Source organism: Synchiropus splendidus, chromosome 3 (assembly GCF_027744825.2).
Source record: "Synchiropus splendidus isolate RoL2022-P1 chromosome 3, RoL_Sspl_1.0, whole genome shotgun sequence".
NCBI classification, from domain to species: domain Eukaryota; kingdom Metazoa; phylum Chordata; class Actinopteri; order Syngnathiformes; family Callionymidae; genus Synchiropus; species Synchiropus splendidus.
Genome location: NC_071336.1, coordinates 10,967,188 through 10,990,646, shown reverse-complemented (window position 1 = coordinate 10,990,646; position 23,459 = coordinate 10,967,188). Strand labels below are relative to the sequence as shown.

General features: G+C 43.2%; 1 protein-coding gene, 1 long non-coding RNA gene and 3 other non-coding genes across 5 annotated transcripts; 1 reads left to right on the top strand and 4 right to left on the bottom strand.

Moving 5' to 3' along the window:
* Window positions 1–358: 358 nt before the first annotated feature.
* spag17 (sperm associated antigen 17) lies at window positions 359–22,401 on the bottom strand. The gene is made up of 49 exons (XM_053860819.1): window positions 22,129–22,401; window positions 21,197–21,353; window positions 20,988–21,128; window positions 20,873–20,932; window positions 20,665–20,784; window positions 20,319–20,475; window positions 19,610–19,807; window positions 19,373–19,521; window positions 19,145–19,270; window positions 18,468–18,495; window positions 18,273–18,385; window positions 17,708–17,911; window positions 14,870–14,974; window positions 14,629–14,779; window positions 14,373–14,555; window positions 14,145–14,182; window positions 13,951–14,064; window positions 13,683–13,837; window positions 13,155–13,267; window positions 13,008–13,063; window positions 12,047–12,280; window positions 11,717–11,831; window positions 10,860–10,982; window positions 10,437–10,547; window positions 9,519–9,643; window positions 9,196–9,307; window positions 8,804–8,943; window positions 8,598–8,709; window positions 8,365–8,519; window positions 7,830–7,965; window positions 7,369–7,688; window positions 7,106–7,291; window positions 6,889–6,986; window positions 6,683–6,813; window positions 5,785–5,918; window positions 5,503–5,685; window positions 5,152–5,265; window positions 4,927–4,987; window positions 4,750–4,840; window positions 4,634–4,684; window positions 4,464–4,557; window positions 4,191–4,257; window positions 4,087–4,126; window positions 3,751–3,797; window positions 3,448–3,578; window positions 3,183–3,361; window positions 2,341–2,401; window positions 1,989–2,133; window positions 359–1,837 (listed from the first exon to the last, which is right to left on the bottom strand). Exons 2-49 carry the CDS (start codon window positions 21,197–21,199, stop codon window positions 1,755–1,757), a joined length of 5,793 nt encoding a protein of 1,930 aa, XP_053716794.1. The 5' UTR covers window positions 21,200–21,353; window positions 22,129–22,401; the 3' UTR covers window positions 359–1,754.
* On the top strand, window positions 823–5,936 carry LOC128756365 (uncharacterized). Its single transcript, XR_008414225.1, has 3 exons — window positions 823–1,016; window positions 3,025–3,095; window positions 3,189–5,936. It is a non-coding gene; the product is annotated as an uncharacterized LOC128756365 (long non-coding RNA).
* Window positions 15,649–15,719, bottom strand: trnag-gcc (transfer RNA glycine (anticodon GCC)). The gene has a single exon. It is a non-coding gene; the product is annotated as a tRNA-Gly (tRNA).
* trnag-gcc (transfer RNA glycine (anticodon GCC)) lies at window positions 16,098–16,168 on the bottom strand. Its single transcript has one exon. It is a non-coding gene; the product is annotated as a tRNA-Gly (tRNA).
* trnag-gcc (transfer RNA glycine (anticodon GCC)) lies at window positions 16,710–16,780 on the bottom strand. The gene has a single exon. It is a non-coding gene; the product is annotated as a tRNA-Gly (tRNA).
* Window positions 22,402–23,459: the final 1,058 nt, after the last annotated feature.

The following is a 23,459-nucleotide window of genomic DNA, read 5'->3' as shown; positions in this document are numbered from 1 at the left end:
GAACAAAACAGCAGGGTCTGCCTCCCAAGTGCTGCTGGAAACATTACCATGGCAGTTTCTACTAAATCGTCTGTTATACCACCGTTATAAATGGTTATTATAACCATCTATTACATTTCCCCATCTGCAATATATAGTTCAGTCCTCAGTACGGTTCATTATCTGTAATTTACTGTTCTGTATCCCAGGCAACAATACTACATAATACCATAATACCACGAGACAGGAGTTTTCTCTGACCATGGTACAACACCAACAAAAGTCACAGCATCAACATCAACAAGTCTTTTCCTTTCAGGCGCCATGTTGCCTCTGCTCCTTCCACAACAAACAAGAACAATGACTAATTTGTCCTCAGAACAGCAGTTTAATTTATTGCCATATTGTTCGCAGGTCAATGTTTTGCATCACATTTGGTTCAATGGTTGAAATACAATCAAGCAATATAAGCCAAGTGGCTTTAGATGTAAACCTGCAAATGCACAGGACGTGTTGTTCTTGAGATGGTGGAGGATCTTTGAGAACACACCAATGCACATTTTTCCATGTCGTATTCCCTTGGCAAGGAGCTGCTGAGGGGAAGCCGACCATGATTGATCAGCACGTTGTTGGAAGTACAAAAGATCCAGTAGTGCTCCCTGTCTGGAGTTGACAGTCAGGAACAGCAGATCCGTTTTTTTTATATTTGTTGAGCCTATTTTCAAATCTATTGGAGCAATGGCACTAAGATGGTTCTTTCCATGGCACCGAGCACTTTATGATGTGTGTAATTGTAATTCTAATTCCGTATAATACCTAGCTCCTGAAGCCAGCAAACAAAGACCTTTACAGCTGGACTCACTGAGACCAAATAACTAGACCTTCTGGGTTTTGGGACATGACAACAGTCCTCTTGAGTGGCTTGTTCAGCATGTGTTTACATTATTTAAAAGATTCCTATCAGTGCACAGCAACTGTTGCCACCAGTTACTTTATGCCAAAAATACCACGTCAAAATTGGATTTGATTTCTCCAAAGTAAGTAGGACTCTTTCTTTTTCTCATTCAAATACTTCTAAATGCTATAGCTTTGTCCATAAACATACTGCAAATGATTTGTTTTTACACAAGAATATGTACAAGTATTAGATGGAGAACTTTATTGCTCATGGCTCACTGCTTATCTCACTGCTCCAGGCAAGTGAACAACCAAGGTTAATCACCTTTCAGGAATAGCTCCTGAATATTGTCAACCATTAAGAGAGCGAGAGAGAGAGAGAGTGAGCAATTGGTCCATCCTTACTCATGACAAACCAGTCGAAATAAGTAGGTCATTATGATTAGGTTTAAGTTTGGTTCAGATTGCTGGTTAAGTTCAGCCTTTTGTTTTGGATGGTTAGGTTAGGGGTGAGAGGCTGGGGAAAGCAAGTGAGCGGCCCAAGCGTGTGTGTGTGTGTGTGTGTGCAAGCCACAGGTCAGCCATTCTGGCTGCATTCATACAGGAGCTTCAACACATGCAATTGCCAATCCTGAGACATTGTGTACCTGCTCCAGCACTGGGAAAGTTTCCACGTACAGTATGCATTTCCTAAAGCTGGGACATCACAGAGTTACTCGATCTTATATGCGCCTTATGGAGGTTCTCCCATCCAAGATTTCAGTGGCATAAAAATCAAAACAGCAATAACTTAAAAACAGCCTGATGATGTGGCACTAACCCAGACAACAAAGGGCAAAATATCATTCAGTCTTGCTGCAGTCGGGGTTGGGGGCCACTCAGACGGGAAGGTCAGATGTTAGATTTAAAAGCCTGGGGTTTCCCTTGGAGAGATCACTTAATAATACCTGAGGAATAACAGGTGCAAAGATTTAAGGACAAATTTCACTCATTCATGAAACACAGTGAAAGGTCACTATTACAATATCAAGTTTTCCAGAATTACAAAGAGACATGAGGTCATTTGGCGGAAAAGCTTCCTCTCGATCATGGAACGTTTTTAGAAAGGATATTGGCAGTGACAGGCAGGTAGAGGACGTCTGACTCTGTGACGATGGTGACGTCGTGGCAGATTTTCTTTTCAGGCTTTAGATCACCTCCAACGGCTTTCATGGAGAACAACTGGACCTTGAGTTCAACATGCAGACCTGCCGGCACCTGTACAGAGGACAGTAGAGATGAATATCCCGCGGTGCACACATCAATCACAGAGTGTGTCTTAATCAGCACCCAAAAATGGCACATTAGAAATGTCCCCCAAAATGACTTGATGTTAAGAAAGATCTGTCCATAAAATACTGTATAAACATTACTTTATGATAAACCTGTCACTTGACCAACTCCATCATTTTAAAATAGACTTACAGGTCCGGGGGTGTAAATGATCCGTAGTCCTGTGGAAGGAGGGGGCTGCTTGATGTAGAATCTGGCAAGGTAGGATGTGTGTTAGAGACGTCACATTCACTTTGTTGTTAATGGACGTGGACGGACAAGTAAGGAACCTAATGTGTTTGGAGTCCGCGTGGTGGAAATCAGAAATAGTGCCTGTAAGCAAATCAGTACAAGGTGAAGACATAATGATCACCCAGCTCGACAGCATGTTCAGGTGTTTTGATATTGAGCTGAAGCACTGGATCGCATCGGTCTGTATTGCGACACATTCATAAAGAGATTTCATTGTTAGTATCCAACATCCCTGACATTTGATCAACACTCAAGGCCTTTCACTAACAACAGCAAGTTACTGGAAGTGATGTCGTTCTGGATTCTCAGAACCTCAGCGCTTTCGATTGAACCCACCCACGTTCATACCAGTTGAAGTGGAACTAAAGTGGGAGGGCTCTACAAGTTGTCACTCAGGCAGAACACACCAGCAAAATGATCCCGCTGAAAACTATGTTGCTTTACTGAGATTATTTTAATCTAAAAATCCAGTCCAAGAGTGTGTGTGTGTGCATAGTGGATGTGTTGTGCAGATGTGACTGTTGTCTAAGTAAGTTCTATATAATTTCCAGCACGTCCTCGACTTCCCTCTCATTTTGTAAACAGAGACACACCTACCAATGATGTCACGGCTCAAACCAACATCTTTGGGTTCCAGCTGTGAACCAATATGTCAGGTTAGGAACCCGTTTTTTTCCCCATCTGAAGACGCCAGACAGTTCAAAATGATGTTCTTGAACCAGTGTGAAAGGCCTCCGACTCACCTGCAGGTGTCCACACCCACGTTCTTCATGAGCACCACGATGTTGGCTGTGGCCCCCTCCTCCAGGGTCCCAAAGCTAACTGTGGAAGGGCGGAGCTGGAAGCCTCTTAACACAGAAGTTGGATCAAGCAAGGAAATCATGCGGGAGCGTCGCCTCGTCGGCTCCTCTACTGTCAGAAACTAGGACAGGTTATATAAAAAGTTTGGATTAACAGCAACCCACCATCGATGTAAAACCAAAGGTACAGCTCTGTGTATTTGTTTACTTGGGTATTTGGCTCACTGCGAGGTTTAGCACTGAGGACTGACACTGGGAGTCTGACTTTGCTCCGTCTGGGTTTTCCAATAACGTCCACTTCAAGCGACTTTTGGGGCCTTGATGAGAGATTGTATCCACCTGTAAGAGGCACGTGAACACGTCAATCTGTTGGTGACCAGCAGACAGGAAAGGTACGCACACGAAGGAACCCAAGCTTCTTCAGCAAAACCTGAATCAGCCTGGATGAGTCCCATCCCACACCAGGATGGTCATTTTCAGATCAATTGACAACAGAGTGCGATCAACAAACCTGTGGCCTGGTATTCACTGCTGGAGATTCTTCTGTCGGTGGGACCACTAAAACGGCAAAACACATATTTAGCACATCCTGGCCTGACACTGGTGATGGGCTACTGAGCCCACTAGATGGCACTCTGCTTTAAAATCATTGGATTTTTTAACCTCTCTTCGCTACTAAACCAAGAACCACCTACTGAGCTCTGAAAATGATTCATATTTCATGAAGCCTCATCAGAGCATCACTACTTGACACCGTAAAGCTAGCAAAAAAAAAAAGCTTGACACACAGAACATAAGCGAGTGGAGTGAATAAAGAGCACTTCTGGACAGCATGGACAGCAAATACCTGGTAGTTTGTAGCAATATCGGCTTCAGAGGTTGTGCAGCTGTAGGGATGAACAGATTACAGATGAAGACAGATTTTTCTTTGCTGGCATTTTTTAAACATACGCTTCTTCTCTGTGTCCTCTGTCTTAGTGGAATGAGAGGTCTTTGTGGAGCGTCGCACCAACAGGTTCTGGTTGGACAAGCAGAAGATCTCATCAGTGAAGGTCTCAAGATATGAAGCACCTTGGGACGTGTGCATGATAAAAAACCAAAGGCCCGCTCACAGGATGGCAGGACAAAGAAAGAAAAAGGTTGCACCTATCTAAAACCAATTAACAGCATATGAGAAAAAAAAACACAGTTTCACACAGCAAAATTAAACAAAGACAGTTGTACCTTGTAAAGAGGAAAATTCTCCGGATGAAAATAGGGAACAACGTGGCGGGCATTCACAGCATCTCTACAGTTTCTGCCATCATTCAACTCCCTCCTACAGAGACCAGAAAACAACTGTGGAAAAGTCTGTAAAACTGTGCGAAAGCATCCTGCATAACCAATGTCTTGACCTGTAATGAGCGAGCCTTCTAGCCCATTTAGAGTCCTTGGCAGATATGAAACTGGACAAAGACGATAGTGTGAGCACAGACTGCTGAATTTTGTTTGCAATGGAAGTCTTGACAACCTGACACCAGTTGCTGACTGAGAAGACTGGGAGTCATCCAGCTGCTCCTCTGGAACAATCACTGCCTCTCTGTACAGATTCTGTATTTCCACTGAAAAAAGGAACAAAAAGTCTCGCGACGATCACAAATCACAACTAGTCCCCAAAAATTGAACACCAACAACACCAATTGCTCACCTGAACTTCTCTTTTCGAATGTGCCATCCTCGTCCTCATCTTCATCGTCGTCCAGGAAAGGCTGGACACAGACAATATTTGCATCAAGAAACACAGGAACACTCAAACTAGCTAAATACACACGCCTGTGTGTGAATAATTTACAACACCATTCCCACTGTGTCTACAGTTTACAGAGTCTATGTGTGTGTGTGTTTGGATCTGGAAGTGTGGACCAAGACAGACCGTGATGAGACGCTGTAGGTCTCCAGCGAGAATTGTTTCCTCCTTTGATCGAGGATCTAAGACTTTTGATGCTACTGATCTCAGCTCCCGGTCCATCAAACTCTGGATGTAGTCCTGAACATACACACACACACATACACACGCACACACAGGTCAGGTCAGGACTACACATATACATGACAGAACATTTACCTTTTGCTGGTGTCACACCAAAGGGTTACATTCAAACTCTCAGTGAACATATTTACATTGTTTATGGACATCCCCACTGGTATGTGAGTCGGACCTCCTATTTGATGTTGCATCAATGTCCATCGAGTCAGCCACAGCAGTTTTTTTTTTTGTGTGTACCTTAAGCCGTGTGTCGATAATATCCCTGAATGAGGCAGTAAACGGTAGGTACTGAAGCACCTCTCTGATCTCTAAAAGCTTTGGGCAAGATCGAGTTGGTAGAGACGTAGGTCGAGCAGGTCTTTCCTTTATATTCAGACTGCACCCCACGTCTGTCCCGAACACAGCACCTGGAGTTTTCATCTATTGACAGGTCAGAAAATGGTTTCAGTTAGAGTGGAGAATACATATCAAAAAAGAAGATCAGACTACTTTCTTAAAAAGGAGAGACCAAGTCAGTACCTCAATTCTGGGGAAATCCTTCCAGTTGCGATTCAACAAGTTCGGAGGAGTTATTTCCTGAACTTGTTTCCGTAGCAACCATTTTGACCACACACTCAGGTGGCTTGGCTTAAGAATGGTGATCGCTAGTTCATCTGGAAGATATATGAAATCTTAGCCGCCTTGGCTGGAAACAAGTCATTTGGACATGAATATAAACAACTCTTAACTTGCCCCGCCAATCACGGATGATCCGCTTTTATTTTGAGTATGTATGTTCTCCCATTTCTTTGAGTCGTGAGCTTGAGCAGGTAATGCTACAAAGTGTACCTGGAACCTATCAGCCACCCACCAGCTGCACGTATGCTTCCTCGATCAAGTGCCGTGTGTCAGAATCTCCACACTTGCATGCTGGCTACTTAAGCTTTTCCTTCGTGTTTTGAACGGCAAGCATCTTCTGTTGTTACCACTACGTGCATTTAATTTGTGTATATCAGGTCCATTTCAGTTTTCCATCTTGTCTGTCTATATTTTCTTTACATGTATTGATCAAAGGGACAGGAACCAGCAACTGAACACTTTTATCATATAGTGAGGACGGTGGATGTCCCCAGTTTAGACATGCTGGGGACATCTATAGAAATATAGTGAGACAGGTAACTGCCTTTATTCTTCCCACAGTGGGGAAACTCAACAAAATGAGCCACATGCGTGAGTGCTACCAGAACCTCCTGAGGCACCATCATTCACTTGAGAGTTCATCGCTCCTGTGTGTTGTTGGAGCTCTGAGACTCTACTGCCACCTGCTGTCCAATCGTGCTCAATGAATGTGAGTGGGAATGAGATATTCACCCTGTTGAGTGCCCTTTCGTAATATATACACCAATCTTTTCTGACGTGAAGAACGAGAGAGAGTCACCTAGTCTTTCAGTGAGAGGCTCCTTCAGCAGTGCCACAGTCTGGTCCGAGTACGCCTCACACAACAGCCGCTCCACCGTCAGAGAACTGAGCAGTTCAGTAGCAGAGCCATCCTCAAAGACCATGAACAGTCTGGAACAGCAACAGTCTCTGATGCTATTGTACAAACACATGTGATTGCATCTAGTGTTGAATTGGGAAACTCACCTGAGAGAACTCTCTTTGGGATCTATGTCTAGTTCTGCAGGTTCAGATGCATCTAGTGTGCTGATGTTGAGCACCGATATCTCACCATCCTCCATCACCTGAAACACAGCAGATTCCATTGTGTGACAGGGTCTACTGGAACTTTTCATGTGTCTGCTCGGACAAACGATTCTTCCAAACAAAACGAAAAAGATGAGATCAAATCCTACCAACTGACCTGAAAGCGGTTTCCCTCAGGGTCTGTGATATCACAGGTCACCTTTTCTGAGTGAGTCATGATGTAACTTCCTGGTTTGGGATTGAGAGGATCACGATGTGGACTGGGGTTTTCTTGCTGTTCAGATGAGTACACACATGCCCCATCACAGTGGATTTGCAGAAAACCACCACTTGATGGAAACACCTTTATTAGAAATATAAATATGAGTTCCCCAAATTCCCATTTAGCAGAAAATAAAAAATTAAAAAATCCATGTTCACCTGGTAGTATCCGGTGTTGTCTGCTATGACGACAGTTCCATCCGCCGTAAAGATGTGCACCGCATTTTTCTCTGGGTACATCACTACCGTGACGCAGCCCTCCTTCTCGACCACCACCACCCGTTCTTTGACCAACACACTCTCCCCTCCTTGCTCAACACTCTGCTCACCCTCCTTAACACAACCTCCAAAAGAGTCTGTGTTGAAAACAGCATCACTCAGGTGTTGATCAAAAGATCTCCTCCAACTCTCTGTCACAGCTTCTCTCTCTTCCCGTGAGCCGTTGCACATTATTCGACTCCTAAGAGTTCTTGGTTGCTCTAGAAGATGGCACGCCCACACATTACACGTCATATAGATAATTCCCGACACTGTTATGACCTAAGACCATCTATCACATTTGGATTACAGAGATCACTGAAAGAATAATGCTGTATTCAATGCAATTTGGCTGTTCTCACCTGAGTAGAAAGGGCCATTTAGATCTCTGTCTTCAAATATGGTTGTGATTCTGGTTCCATCTGCATGTTCAACAATTCGTTTTGATCCATCAGGGTTCTGGACTGAAAGAACTAGATCCTCTCGACAGACCATCACCTGATGATAACAAAACACGTGAAGAACTTCAACAAAGCGTTTAAAGACCTGAGGCCTATACTAGTGTTGACTCCATACTGAAAGTAGGTGGACGGTGTAATCCGGAAAACAGCATACGCACAAAAATCTCCACACATTTGCTTGTTCATCGCAAATGAAAGCAGCACCGCCAACGCTTTTGAGTTAGAGTTCATCTGATGGCCAGTGCCGCCAATAGACCAACAGCTGTAGAATGCTGCCTACGCCTGCGCAGAAGTTCGCCTGAACCACCGCACACTCAGTTCAAGTTTGAGACATACAGACTTTGCAGTGGAAAAGTGCAAATGCACCTTTGATCCCAGAGACCTCAGTCACAGCTGAAGGCCCCAACAGTATTGCGTGACTACTTGCGAATCTTACCTCAAAAGTAATGGGATCAGTAGCCTTGCAGGCCTGAATCGGGGTAGTCTCAAAAGGCTTCCATGTGTTTCCAGTCGTCCAGAATTGACCACCAGAGGGAGTAGTGGTCAACCACCAACCACCCTGAAGAGCCTCGTCCTGAACTGAGCCATTATCTGCATTAGAGACACGCACTTCCACCATTAGACTTGACATCACAAGCTGATTTGATGTATCAAGATCTCAAGCCAAACCATTGTTGGGGTCGTTGAGGTCCTGAGGTATAGCCACTTCAACAGCAAAGTCCATCGCACAGTCAGGAGCAGTTTCTTGACTTGAACTGACAGAGCTGTCAGCAAACAGAATCTGCATTGGAAAAAGGCCTTAATGTCTTGGTGTATAAACCAACACAGAAACAGAAAAGCAACTTGGCTCCAAATTGGCGTTTATACAAGTCTACCTGAGCAGTTCCATTCTTGAGGACTCGGTGCACCGCGCCTTGACTGTTAATAATGCGGGAGCATTCTTCGGAGAAAGCTGGATCATGAAGCTGGCTACTTTCATGGACAGGAAAACTCTGTCTCACCAGCAAACCTTGCTCTACACAAACAGATACGCATACAGCATTAAAGGAGCGACAAGGTATATAACACGACAGAGGCAAAAGACAAAGTGCATCACATTTCACAGCAGACACTGCCGCTTATATAAAACCTACAATAGAACAACAACCATCTCTACTTCCATTACAGTACCTGCATTATGTCTCTGTGACTAAAACAACATTTGGACAACACATTTTTCGAGCTTGCAAAGTGTAATTGAATGGCTACCTGTGTGTGTCTCACTGACCTTGTGTGTCCTCGCGCAGGAACTGCAGTAGGAGTCCATTAGGAAGAGACAGACAGAGACTGTTGAAGGGACTTGAAGGCCGTTCTGCACGGCCCTCACACTCTTCCGACTGCTAAACAGAGCCCATATGCATCATCAGTTCTGAGGACAATACTTCAAACTCATCCACAGGTTTTCATTCCAGCCAGCCAAGAGCACCCCTGTCTCACCAATCAGGTTGGTTTAATGTTTGTGTGATGCTGATTGTTTGGTAGGAGCGAAAACCTGCACCCAGTTTCGTGCATGTGTGTGTGCCCGACGTGTCACTGCCATGGGCGCATCACCTGGCTTGCAGGTGACTGAGAACAAGATTCTTCCTGCTCCGCTACTTTCTGTGGGTGGTCAGAAAGTGATGTGGGTGGAGGAACAGGGGTCTCCCGTGGCTCTCCTTCAGACTCAGGCTCATCCTCTATACCAAATAAATGAGTAAATAAAAGTTAAATCCATCTGTATACGTCAAAAAGTAATTGTTGATTCGGCCCGGGGGCCTCATGCGGCCCTTTGACTGTATATATGTGGCCCTCCCAGAGTCAGCGCTATAAAACTGATCACTGACCATTTTATTCTTAATATGAGTGCAAATAAAATATAACTTCCTTGTTTTATGATATGTTCCTGACTTGTCATTCGACTGTTATATGCTTATTTCCTGTCCCTTCACATACATCTCATCATATCAAGGATTTTTCTTAATGGTTGCTAGATGTCCCCTCACTACAGTCCCAGTATATAACGTGGCCCCACAGGAAATTTAATTGCCCACCCCTCCTATAACAACTACTTTGGGCATGAAGGAGGGGTTACAGAGGTAACCAGCTCATCAAGTACCATCAATCAATCATCCGGCATTTCAATTCATCGGAACACATTGTTTGTGCACGGCAGAAATTTCTTTGGTGAGTCGGGACTCCTGCTGCATGTATTTTGAAAGAAAGATAACCTGAACATCTTCAATCTAGCCATCATCAGCGCTGTCAACTCTGATTGAGGAGGAGGCAGCAGTCTGACAGGGAATAAATGGCATACTGTAGAGTTTCTTAGTTATATTTCATGAATTCTGCACCACAGCAGTTGAGGGTGGTCATGGATGCTACCAAATGACAGTATTATGCCATCAATGTTTTGGAAATGACACATTCATGAATGAAGTTATATGAACACAGTAAGAGATTGATAAAATCTAGAAACATTTTATGCCTCACCTTTTTGCTCCTCCTTCACGACTTGAGACTTGTAAGCAACGTGTATTCCATTGCTAAGTTGCGCGGAAAAGCACCCCTTTTTCACCGTTACTTGCCTCAGCACCTCACTGTCTATAAGAAAATACAATTGGTTCTTGTTCAGTCACTTGGTTATGGTTCAACAGGGCACATGAGTTTCACACCACAGTGCTGGTAATGCAGCTGAGCTCAACTATACTTTCAGCAGATTGGAGTTAAGATGAGTTATTGTGCTTCGTTTAAGAATAGTTATTCTGATGCCGTTGATGGCCATGACAACATATTCTAGACAAGGTGGTAAATCAGAAAACTAAGGTCACTGGGTGGAGGAGTAAAGGTTGTGATCTCATCAAGCCTAAGTAAACCAAGACATGTATGGGTGCAATTTATATCAAGTTTGGTCACCGTTTTTCTTGTCTGTGTTTTCATCTGGATTCGTCTCAGTGGTTTCAAATGTATCCTCATAATGGATGTGACTGAAGAAGTGATGTCTGTCTTTGTGCACGGCTACTTTCACCATTCTAGAACCTGCAGAGTAGAAGTGCAGAGCGAAACACAACACAGACACACTTGACGACCACATGCAGCAAATGCATTAACAAGAGTGACCCTACACAATAACCACTTCATACCATTTGGCCTCACAAACACTCACTCATTCAACACCACATGATTTCATGTCACAATTCGATCAAGACCACTGTAATAATCGTAAAGCAACCCTGTCAGAAGTCACCTGCATCATGCCAGATTATCTGTACCTCTAAAACATTGTGCATAATTGTGAATGGAATAAAATCACAATAGGACTTTTACTTCCTCTGACCACCTTGCGTTTGTTATTAATTGTAAGGCACCAGTTGCTGTTATAGTTGTATATTGAGCTTCAAAAAACTCAACTTAGACTTGACTCACTGTAGTAAATCATCTTTCAAGAAGACACATGAATGTCTTGAATTGTCTTTGTGTCCCTCATATGGGAGCTCTGTATCGCCATCTTCTGTTCATTTGAGCTCTTTAAACATTTTCCAAACTATTATTACTATTATTTCTGTCACATTCTTGAAATGTAAATCTCATTAACCAGTGACATAGCATGCATTCAGACTGGCTGCCATGTTTCAAGCAATAGTAGAAACAAATCTCAATGGGGCTGTCTATCGTCGTGCATACTGTTAAGTACAAGTAAGTAGTTCCAAACAATGGATTTATTTCATCAATCCAAGCCAACACTGCTTTACCCTTCCTAAATGAAACATTACCTTCCACAAAGTTTATAGTCTCAACAGTGATGTGGCCGCCATCAGATGGAAAAAGCTCCCGCACACGACCGGACGCATGGATCAACCTTCCTTCCATTGCGTATGCAGTAAATCCCTGGTGCGCACAAAAATTAACATGGAGCAATGGTTAGCATCAAAGTGACGAAGAGCTTATTGACTCCATTAATGCATCTGCGTTTGTTGTAGACGATACAGATGAATGTCTGCTGCCATGTGTCTGCTGCGCAACACAGTAATGTAAGGATGTTCATAAGAACTGCTGCGTTGTCTTTGTGTGAGTGCATGGTCACGTGTGAAGTGTTTTCTCACAGTAAAGGAGTCATCTATGGAGCTCTCTCTTTCTTGCTCGGTATTTTCTGAATCCACGTTTTGAGGCTCTGTTTGTGTAGTCGGCTCCTCTTTTTGCTTCTTGCCAGCTGGTGCTGGTTTCTTGACATCAACCTTCTTCTCCTCCACTTTGCCCTTTCCACCTCCACCTTTTTCTTTCTTGGCTTTCTTCAGGGCCTCTTCCTCTTTCAGTCGCTCTTGCTCTATCTTCCAAGCCTGATGTCCAAAGGAAATATAAAATATTATTAAAGCACAGCATTTTTCATCACATTAGCTTAATTACTCAGAATTTTTTATATGCGGGTGTAATCATTAATATAGGCGCAGAAATAAACGTGTGTGAATGAGAGGGACCCAAGTGGACGGGTGAAGTTACAGGATGCAGAGATAAAGAAGGTGGGGGATTTTTAGTACTGAGGCTCAACTGTCCAGGGCAATGGAGAGTGTGAGAAAGAGGTGAAGAAGTGGGTGCAGGCAAGATGGAATAATTGGAGAAATGTGTGAGGTTTGATGTGTGACAAAAGGGTGTCGGCAAAGAAACAGTGGCACTGAGGAAAAGACAGGAGGCAGAGCTGGAGGTAGCAGAGATGAAGATGCTTGAGGTTCTCTCTGGGAGTGAGCAGGACGGATAGGATCAGGAAGCAGTAGATCAGAGGGACAGCACATGTCAGGTGTTTAGGAGACAAAGTCAGAGAGGCTAGATTGAGATGGTTTGGACATGTACAGGAGAGATAGCCAGTACATCGGTAGGAAGATGTTGAGGTTGGAACTGCCAGGCAGAAGGTGGAGAGGAAGGCCAAAGAGGAGATTCATGGTCGTGGTGAAGAAGGACATGAAGTTTGTAGGTTTGAGAGAAGAGGAAGCAGAGGACAGGGTGAGATGGAGGAAGACGATCCCTGAAAGGAGAAGCCGTAAGAAAAAGAAGAAGAAGGCGCCTTAAGACCTTAAGAGACTCTTTTCGGATGACTGGCTCTGGAGCATCCTCTTCCTCAGCAGCATCTAAGGACAAGAACAAAGTTCATGTTTTCTACATGGATGAGGAGTTTTTGTATCTCTGTGTTGCATCTGACCATTTCCCGCGTTGTGTTACCATTATCAAGTTCAGGGGAGGGGCAGAGTTTCTTGAACTGCAACTCTTCCAGTTTTCGCTCTTCTTCCTGAGTCCACTCTGATATGGAATCCGCCACATACTTTAAGTACTTCCTGTTGCCGCAATGCAAAATAAAACCGAATATAATAAGTGTTTCTTAAGATATGCGTAAAATAAATGTTTTATAAATTATTTTTTAGAAATCAGCATTAAACAGTAAACTTCAATAACCTAGCTATAGCTAAAGTATATTCATATATATATGTATATATATATATATATATATATATATATATATATATATATATGTGTGTGTGTGTGTGTGTGTGCCTGTGTTATATTATTATACTTATTATTATTGTTGTTATTTTATTATTATTTGACTGTGTAAGTTGTTTTGTCGTGTTGGATTTTTAAAAAATACATTTTTCTGTTGACATTATGCAAATAGATTTTCTTTTTATTAACAGCATTTTCACACTCTAATTTAGTTTTTTGTGTTGAAAACTAGCTGAGTGAATTACTGACCTGAACCTGACGTCTGAGTGAAGAGCTGCATCCCAACATTTCTCACACTCACGCTGTCGATTGACAGGATTATGGCAGAAGACGTAGAGGACATTATTATGCCGTCCTCTGAAAGTGTCCATGCAGCGATATTCATCCGCCACTACCTGCAGGACCTATGAAATTAGACGTCATCATTACTAAGTATTTATTGATATCTTCTCATTCCACAGTGCAGGCGACTTCCAATGTCCTTTACACCTGATTAAAAGAATGTGCCAGTCATCACCTGAGGGAACACATCAGTTTCATGGTGTTCCATAAAGTTCCAGTCACTCAAATCTCTTCGCCGGCATTTCTGGATATCTGACAAGTCTAGTTGAGCTGAAACACCTGTTCTTGTCTGACATGAAGCACAAAGGAAGGGAAAGTAAAACGTCAAATTCCCCAAATCAGAGCACAATAAGAGCGTGTGAACTACACCTTTGCAGAATCAGAATCGCCATCAGGGCAGCTGCTACCTTTATTGGAAAAAGACACAATGTCAAATGTAAACATGCATAATGTCAAAGGACAGCGATCCATCTTTATCAGTGTAGTTCCATTGACTAATTGGAAAAGCCTTCTGACATCTCAACAGTGCAAGCTTTGGACACAGGTGTGTCCCCATGAATTCAATACCAGCAAGTGTCTCATGATATTGTGTCTAACCTGCACTGTCAATCTGCAGTAGAAGTTGAGCAAATGCTATTGGGTCATCCCATGGTAAAATTGTTGGTTCATCTGGTACTCCAGCTTCACACTGTAGACCCCCCTGACCCAGACGGCTCAGGGTCATACACTCGAACACACTCTGCTGGAAGAGTCGCTCCACCTCTGACCAGGAAATCCTTTCTGGAAAACAGTATACAGTCAGTATTTAGCTTGGAGAAACTTTTAGTTGGTGAGGTGATCTCAGATAACCTACCATCAGTGCAGAAGTGGAAGAGCTGCTTTTTTATTGTTGTCCAGCAGGGGGTGGTTTTCATGTGTTCAGCTCCACTCAATATTAATTCCCATACTGGCGTGAGCCTCATCATAAATGATTCCACTTCCACAGGATTGAAGGACTGGCTAACCTGAATGTCCAGATAGAAAAACCAGACTCTCACTTCAATACTAAACTAGATCGGCTATGAATATTAAAAAAAAAAAAAAAAATTACATACACGTGCGTCTTTTAGTCTGAGCGTTCTTTCATCATGATGTCTGATGACCAGAGGAGGGTCAGCCACTTTCTCAAGTTTGTGCTCTCCATACCTTTCTTGCAGCTTCTGCACAAGCAACAACAACCACTTACCATTAGCTATGCATGTCAAATGGAGGAGATTGTGAAAATGGTCTTCTACAAATGAGATTCTGTGCGAAAAAATCACTTCACTACTCAGCAAAAGCTGTGGTGTAAATGTTGTAGTGATGTACAAAATGGGTCACCAGCAAATGCTTTTTCCTAGAAACCTTTGGTCGAGAAATATGGTTAAATGAATGGCAATCTCTCACTTTTGCCCCTCCCTTGAGCATATGGCTATGATGACATTGCTGCGGTCTAAATCGGAAATCATTTGATCTACATGCAGTGCTGTGTGTGTAGCAAATAACGCACACTAACACATGTTTGTGACTCTATCTTTGCAGAGAGATTTTTGCTATATTGCGTCCCCCAGCCTCTCACTCCAAACCTAACCATCCAAAACAAATGGCTAAACTTAACCAGGACTCTAAACCAAACGTAAACCTAATTATAATGACCATTATTTCCCCAACAATGCTGCAGAGGAGACAGTGCGCCAGCCAACGGCATGGATCTTGGACGACATCAATTTAACACTGTTAAATTGCAGGAAGTTCCCTTTTCTGTAGAATAGATCTGCTTCAAGTTCTTGGTGACAATCAGGCTTCTGGAATGAAACAAGTCCGGTATGGGAAATAACTGTTGCAAAAGCAATCCTGCATTGGCCGGGAATCGAACCCGGGCCTCCCGCGTGGCAGGCGAGAATTCTACCACTGAACCACCAATGCCTGATGACAAGCTGACCTTCACAGCAAGACAGGCAACCTCGAATTTGACCAACTTTCTAACTTATAATACTTGATAATAATAATTTGACAACCAAACTAAGACAGTTCTAAGTAACACTGTATTTCGAGTGGAAGAAGGGAAACAGCTTTTTACAGTTTGTGTTGCGGGAGAGTGGGGGTGGAGGAGGCCAATGAAAGTCATGGGAGTTCCAATTTGTTGAGCCACTCCCACAACAAAATAAAAAAAAAAACAACTAATGAGGACTCTCACAAACATAACTGTGGACCTTTCTGGAACAGTTTTCCTACACCAGGGCTAAGGGGTTAAAAAGAGCGCCCTTGAAAACTATATTCTGAGGGTATCTGCAAAAACTATTTTGCATTGGCCGGGAATCGAACCCGGGCCTCCCGCGTGGCAGGCGAGAATTCTACCACTGAACCACCAATGCATGAGAACTTGATGACCTTCATGACCTTCAGACACACACAGGTGACCTTGAAATTCTATCACAATGCCTGATAACAATCCAAAGCAGAACTCAAATTAGACTACAGCTCAGAGTAGCACATACCCCATTTTGTGCTGAAGAAGGGAAACAGCAGAGCCGGTTTGTGGTGTAGGAGGGGGGAGGAGGAGGCCAATGGAAGTCATGGGTGTCATATTACTACAAGTGAGCCCACTGAAAGCAAGTTTGCTCAAGAACTTTTCAACACATTTGCCAAACTACAGGCAACTCTCACCCCACAATTAACTTGCTCCTTTCACCTTTGCCATTAAACAGCAGACACAGCCGTGAGTTACTGTCTGATGAGCATTTGTGCAAACTGGCAGACAACCATGCATCCGCTTCCTTCTGTGCACTTTTGATGACAGTAAGGCAAGATGGAGCTATCTTTCTTTGTCATAACATAAATGAAAAAATGTAGGTTCTTTCAGGGTTGATGTTCATCCGTGAATCACAAAAACTTGACTTTTATTATAAAAGTTGCTGCATTGGCCGGGAATCGAACCCGGGCCTCCCGCGTGGCAGGCGAGAATTCTACCACTGAACCACCAATGCTTGATGGGCTCCAAGTCCCCAAAAGACCACTGGCACTGTCTTAACCGTTCGATTTTCTTGGTGTGTTTCATATGGAAAAGAGGCTTAGTATTAAAAGTAAAACTACCATCCAACAGGACATCATTCCCAACAACTGCATTCCTCAGTTTCATATGCTAACTAGAGAACAACAGCGTTTGTGTGCTGGATGGCGGGGGGGGTGAGTGTGAGGTCATTTACTTTCTTTATATGGACAGCGGTAATCAGAATAAATGTCTGATCTGAATTAACTTTCTTCCTGTAAACACGTCTCTCAGAATGAAATGACCCAATTCGGCATATTCCAAATGTAATCCCATTCTGCCAAATGTAAAAAAAAAGAGGGAACAAGAAAGTTGATCATTTTGTTTTGTATTTTTTTTATGACCTCAAAAGTGATACTTTATTAATGCCATCTTTCAAGACATAGAACATTATTTTGATGTAGACACAGAATCTGGCAGATGTTATCTCTGTGGGTGCTTAACACTGTTGTTGATGCGCCTATGCTATGTTAAGCTATGCTAAGCTAAGTTATGCTATCTGCACTGCGCCGAACGACGACATTGTCTCCACAAGTCACTAATCGGGTGTAAACTTGCATCCGCCAGTCATTGGTGAATCAATACAATAGGCCCATGCTCAAATACAGATTTGAAAAACTTATTTCAAAACTCAAGTGCAAGAAAAAAAATCCACAATTTTGGGGAAATCCAATGTTTTCTACCAGCACGGCATGAATCATCAGTGTAGAATTCAGGGGTCTCAAAAGAGGGCCACAGTGAGTGTATGTTTTTGCGCCAACCAGTCAAGAGACACCTTTTCACCAATCAGGTATTTTAACACAGTAATCCATTGATTTTCAGTTCGGTGCTGCTTGCCAGATTCTTGCCGAAGCACAGTTCCTACCTGTTTATCTTCCTGCTTCTCCACCATGGCCAGCAGTCTGGTTAGCAGCCGACTCTTCTCGTCTTCTGTCTTCAGCAGCGGCAGGAAGTTGTTCATGTATAGACTAAACTGGTACTCATCCAACCACGAGCCAGGTGGGAGGTCTGCATCCTTGTTTTCATTCACCTGAGAGGAGATGGCGCTCGGTTCTGATGAAAGAACAACCTGAAAACCCCAAAAGGAAGGAAAAAAATTTACAGGCCAAACAGCATATTTACATTCACACTGAGTTCTATAATGTGAATATAGCATGAAGTATATTTAGGATTTGGATTCAATGAACTTGTCGTAGAAAGACAGATGACAAATACAATCCATGCAAAGTCCATCAATGTACATTTTTCATGCTTTAAAATGTGTTTATTTTCTTCCTGGGAACCTATCCCAGCTACTTGGGGCAAGAGACGGGAAAGACCTCTAACAGGGCACCAGCGTACTGAATAGTGTTAGGCACTAACCCACTAAGGAACCATAAACTTGTCAGTTGTAGTTCTGCATTACTGTCTTGCAGCAACATAAAACACACCTGCTCCAGCATGCAATGTAACAAGAGCGGAACAGTGCAGACTTCAGGAGGAAGCAGGTCGAGCAGGCTGTTGTAGTAGCGCATGTCCACCTCTGGAGGCACATGAGTGGGATCTGGCACAAAGCAAACAAAGCATGGTTTCGATTCAACTGGACTTTACTTGACCACTCAAAAAAATGTGATCTGAATATTTACCTGGTTCTGCAGCAGCCTCTGCAGCCTTCTTCAAGAGTGAAACAGAAACAGAAACAAGATTTTTAATATCACCGTTACAAAGCAGTTAATGTCTTAGTAGGATGATGTTTTAATATGGAGAGCAGGGACGAGATGAGCAGAGCATATATTAGACTAATATGGAAATTAGGAGGTGTTAACTGGTACAATTATTGCCAGATCAGGTCAAGCATGTCAAGATAGGATGATACTGAGGTCATCTTTAGGTTTAAGGCATCCAACCTTCAATGACCTGTCCACTCCAAATCGACAAACAGTCTATGTAAACAAAGATTTAGTAAACAGAGGCTCTGTGAGTGGCAAGACGGTGTGGAGTGGTCCTGACAGAGCGGCTGTTTAGGCGATGACATCATATCAGGGTATGTGCTATGTAGCGTGGGACATCAAGTGCTTTGTTCACAGAACCCATCACTACTAAACAGTGATGTCACCAGTGATGTGCTCATTGGATGCATGGTAATAGTCATGATGTGGATGAATATGCAGGTGAGGAAGTAACTTCAGCATCATGTTGGGTTCTGTAACTGGTACAGTTGTGCTCCTAAGATCTCAAGCACATGTAGTTCACATCTATTGGTGTACAATATCTTGAACAAACAAACTCGCTTGAGCATGGGGTATTGAGTGTGTCCGTATACCTCCGTTATAGTGGGGATGTTAATGAGGTTCAGGTTGTCCAGGTAATATTGGTGCTGCCGACGCCAGTCCAGAGAGTCGTAGATCAGGTTGGCCACTCCCGCAAAGATTTGAGTTCCGAACTCCAACTTAACCGATGTGCATAAACAACAAGCAGGCAAATCAGATGTGTTTTCTTTGTGTTTTTAATGCCACGTTTTCATCACCACCTACGTAGTAACACTCCTCACCTGGTCTGGGTAGTCCTTCAGACACCCACCAGTAAAGGTGAAGTCAAGCTGTACCACTTCCTGGAGTCCAGAGTCCGCCGCATGGCTGTCCATCGCAGACGTGAATCCAGACCAGAAGAAATCCAGTTTCATGGTCAGCTCTTTTACTTCTGCAGCAAAACACAATACGGAGTCATCGTTGGTGCAAGAGTTCAAAAACCTCAGAGATTCATGAAGATACTGAATTCAGATTTTTACCTGGAATCTCTACTGGCGTTGGTTTCTCAAGTTGTCTTTCGGATTCAAGCACTTCGAGAGATTCTTCTCGTTCTTGTGAACTCAGTCTGATGACATTAGATACATGTACACCCTGGCGATGTAGCTCCCATGTCAGGCCGGGCCGATAGAAGCCCATGAGCAGGATGTACCGCTGAGGGCCGTCATCTGGCTCATCGCCTGTTCTCAAACAGTAGGTGGATTGGTGGACAAAGAACATCATTTTCAAATCCAACATATTTTGCATTTCCATCTTTTCCTGTTCAGTGCCACATCAACAGGTTACTTCTCTATTTTTTAGGGGACATAATAAACACAGCAAACAAAACAAGAATAATGCTGCAACCATCAACCAAAACATTTTGATGACTTGGGACACAGCAATGCAGAGAATGCACTGCTCACACACAACGCATGCTCTATGGAGAGGATGGTTCCAAACCAGAAAGCCATGCCACTTGTCTGCATCCACTTTGCGGACCGTGTGGGAACACATGGTTCACATGTACTTCACCAGTTCGAGTGTCGACCGGGCCGACAGCCTTGTACTGAAAAGGTCCAGTCCGAGTTTGTGGGCCGTTACACCCCTAGTTGAAAAATCTGCCGTTGCACGAAACTCAAAACCAGAAAATATTCACATCAAACACGAAACAAATCTGGCCAAAACACCGCTGATAACAAAGTGGTATACCTATGTAATTGGGAGGGTCAGGTTCATCTCTGCGCTTCAGCTTGGTTTTTTTCTCACTGGCAGTAGACGGGGGATTCTTTCCCTTTTTATCCTTGCCGCCTTTGGTCCCCTTGTCTTTTGGTGCGGGAGGAGGCGCTGCTTTCGCCTTCTCTTCAGCCTGGTAATTCAAGATTTGGGTGATTTTTAATGTCATAGAGAAAAATAACGTGCGACAAGGAAATGTAAGGTGGATTATTCCAGGGCAGAACTGGATATTTTGAACTTTAACCGGGTGAAATCTAAACTGATCAGCAGAACACTCAACAGTTTCCACAATGTTACACAAAAACAATGTGAAACGACGCACTTGTTTGGCATGTATGTCATCAATTTGGATCTGGTGGAGCAGATACTTGATTATTTGGGCCAGGCTGTCTAACGGGATCTCTTCTCCTGAATCCAAGAGGCCGATTGCAGTCTTCATCAGCTGTGACACACAGAATGATGAAACACCGGCCCGGCACACCACCAACAATACTTGAAATACAGGAACAGGATGCCAACGTGACACGCACCTCAACATGGGGAGGCAAATTATCCGTCTTCTTACACTTGGCGTTTCCAACTTCATGAATCTAAAATGAAGAGAATTATTGAATGTTTATTATTAAGGAGCTGTGTCAGCATCACCTTGGCCTGGACCATGTCCCATGTAAGAGCGGTGAACAGTTTGCGAAGCGGCTTCAACACTGCCACCGTCAACGCACGAGTCCACTCTTTTTCCCGAGCACTATTCTCAACCACCAGGCAAAAACAGGCATCCCACGACTCCTGCAAAGGCAGTTAAACAAGGTGGTATAAAGTCGCCAACGTTGGCTGCGTCAATGCATTTTACTCACCATTGTTCAAGTCTTCCAGTGAACACAAAGGCTCAGCAATCAAGAGTACAAAGACAGGACTACCAAGATGACATTCTTCTTATACACTTTGATGAGAACGGTCCTGAGGGAAGTTGCTGATCTCCTCAATTCGCCAACAAAGGCACAGCAAACAAAGCTACAAAAACACATGAAGTCAAGCATTTAAGACACAGGCGAGCAGCACAGGCGGCACTGACAGGATAGTGTGTTCAAGCATAGACAAAGGGAAGGAGGAAAATGTGGTGTCCACCGCTACTATATTTAGCGCTCATGTAGATTAGTTTATTCTGTCCACGTTTGACTTACGAACAACGAAAGATAAATTTACGATGTCTCGTCAACTAAATCTACTGTGTTTACTACACTTTTGCATTTCACACACACACACGACACATTCTGCTTTTTTGACACAACAACGTATTACATTAAGATAACATGTTGTGTTAAACGTTTGACATGTGCGTCAACATAGCTGCTGGCTTTGCAGCTCTTCTAGCTTTTATGTCCAATGCCGCCATGTATAATGTTGTATGCTGAGTCAGCACTAGATGGTGCTATAAATATTACAAGGCCTGTGATGTTGAAGAAGAACCAGTACACACTGTCCAGTCTAATGGAGATGTCGCCTCATCGCGTACCATACGTCACAACCGCCAATAAAACAACGTTTTAATTTGCACGTAGGTTCAACTTCTCAGAAACATTTATCCATTTCCCCCGTCACCCCCTTATTATTAAAACGTATTGGTTATATTATCGTCAATTATATAGTCTCTAAAAAGCTCTATGACACAGCCAGAACTTTCGTTTACACGTATCTAGGCTAGAACAAATCTCGGAAAATATTGCGAGTACAATTCACAGAACGGTGTACGACCGAACACAAAATGACGGAAAACTTTGCACCAAACCTGTTAACCTTTTGCGTCTTCCTGTTGCATCACGAGCATCGCTTTTCTGAACGAATGTTCTTATTCATTACATTTTGTTTGATAAAAACCATTATTTTGAGGAGAACGCTGCAAATGTCTTTTTAAAAAGGGACTGAGAAAGGTGCTGTCACAGCAGCGGTGAAAGTTGTCTGAAGCTTCGTTGCCTATGACGACGACAACAAGCCAACGTCGACACCAACAGACCAATTCAAAGTAAAAGCACGTGGAAATGCGCATAGGCGCAGCAGACACTGACATATTGGTGCTGTAACTGAATAACTATACTACACGATATGCGCTATTGTCGATGTCATATTTGAAAATAATTTGACCCCTGGGTTGTCTGGTGTATTATAGCAAAAAGTATTCATGCAAGCAATTTGTTTGGCCACAAGATGGCAGAAAAGCTCAAATCCGCCAATAGACGCAAATAAAGTTGGATTTTTTTGTTAGGTTTCTTCGTTTCATTAAGTTTATTCCGCACGCAAATTACTCTTATTACCTCGTTCATATTGAGTGGACTGCAACTCCTCCAGTAGTGCACCAGAAAACGGCACAATGACTTTCGAATAAGCGACGTTTTTTTTTATTTTATTTTTATTAATTATCGATTTATTATCGATTCCAAAGGCAATATTTCAGACAAACACTATTATTGGCCCGTTGTTGAACACAAATGGACCGGATTATAATGTGTGCAGTTCAGTTAAATGTAAAACGATTCACATTACATGCCCACTTTGCATAATATTCCTTTTTTTTTTCACTTACTATACTACACTCTACTGTAATACTGAACTGTATGAATAATGTGCTCGAGTTGGTAAGTGCAGTTAAGAAACAGGAGAGCCACAGACAAAAGGTCAGTGGGTTTATCACTTCTGAGAAGGTGTGAAAGTGAGCGAGGAATGATGGAGCGGATCCCAGCCGGTCTCTCCGGGATAAGGCCATCGTCTCCAGTATCTAATGAAGAGGTAGACCAGCTGACGCACCCTGTGTTCCCCCTTCTGTCAGCCAGGCTGGGGAGATCCAGTCTCAGCAGCTGGTCCCAGGATTCAAATCCAAATGAGCCTGGCTTTTTGGGTGACCTGGACTTGTATTCCAGTTTCAGCTGCCAAAGACATCACTGATCCGTCCAGCTGTGAGAACCTGATGACACCCAGGTCTAGTTAGAGTAAATGGAGGATTTATACTTGCCCCAGTTATGTGCATCATCTGCACTGCTGACAGCACAATCCTGGAACTAGATGTTACAAATGGCTCAGCTCCACGAATCTAAGCTCCTCAAACCCTTTGAGTCATGTGACATC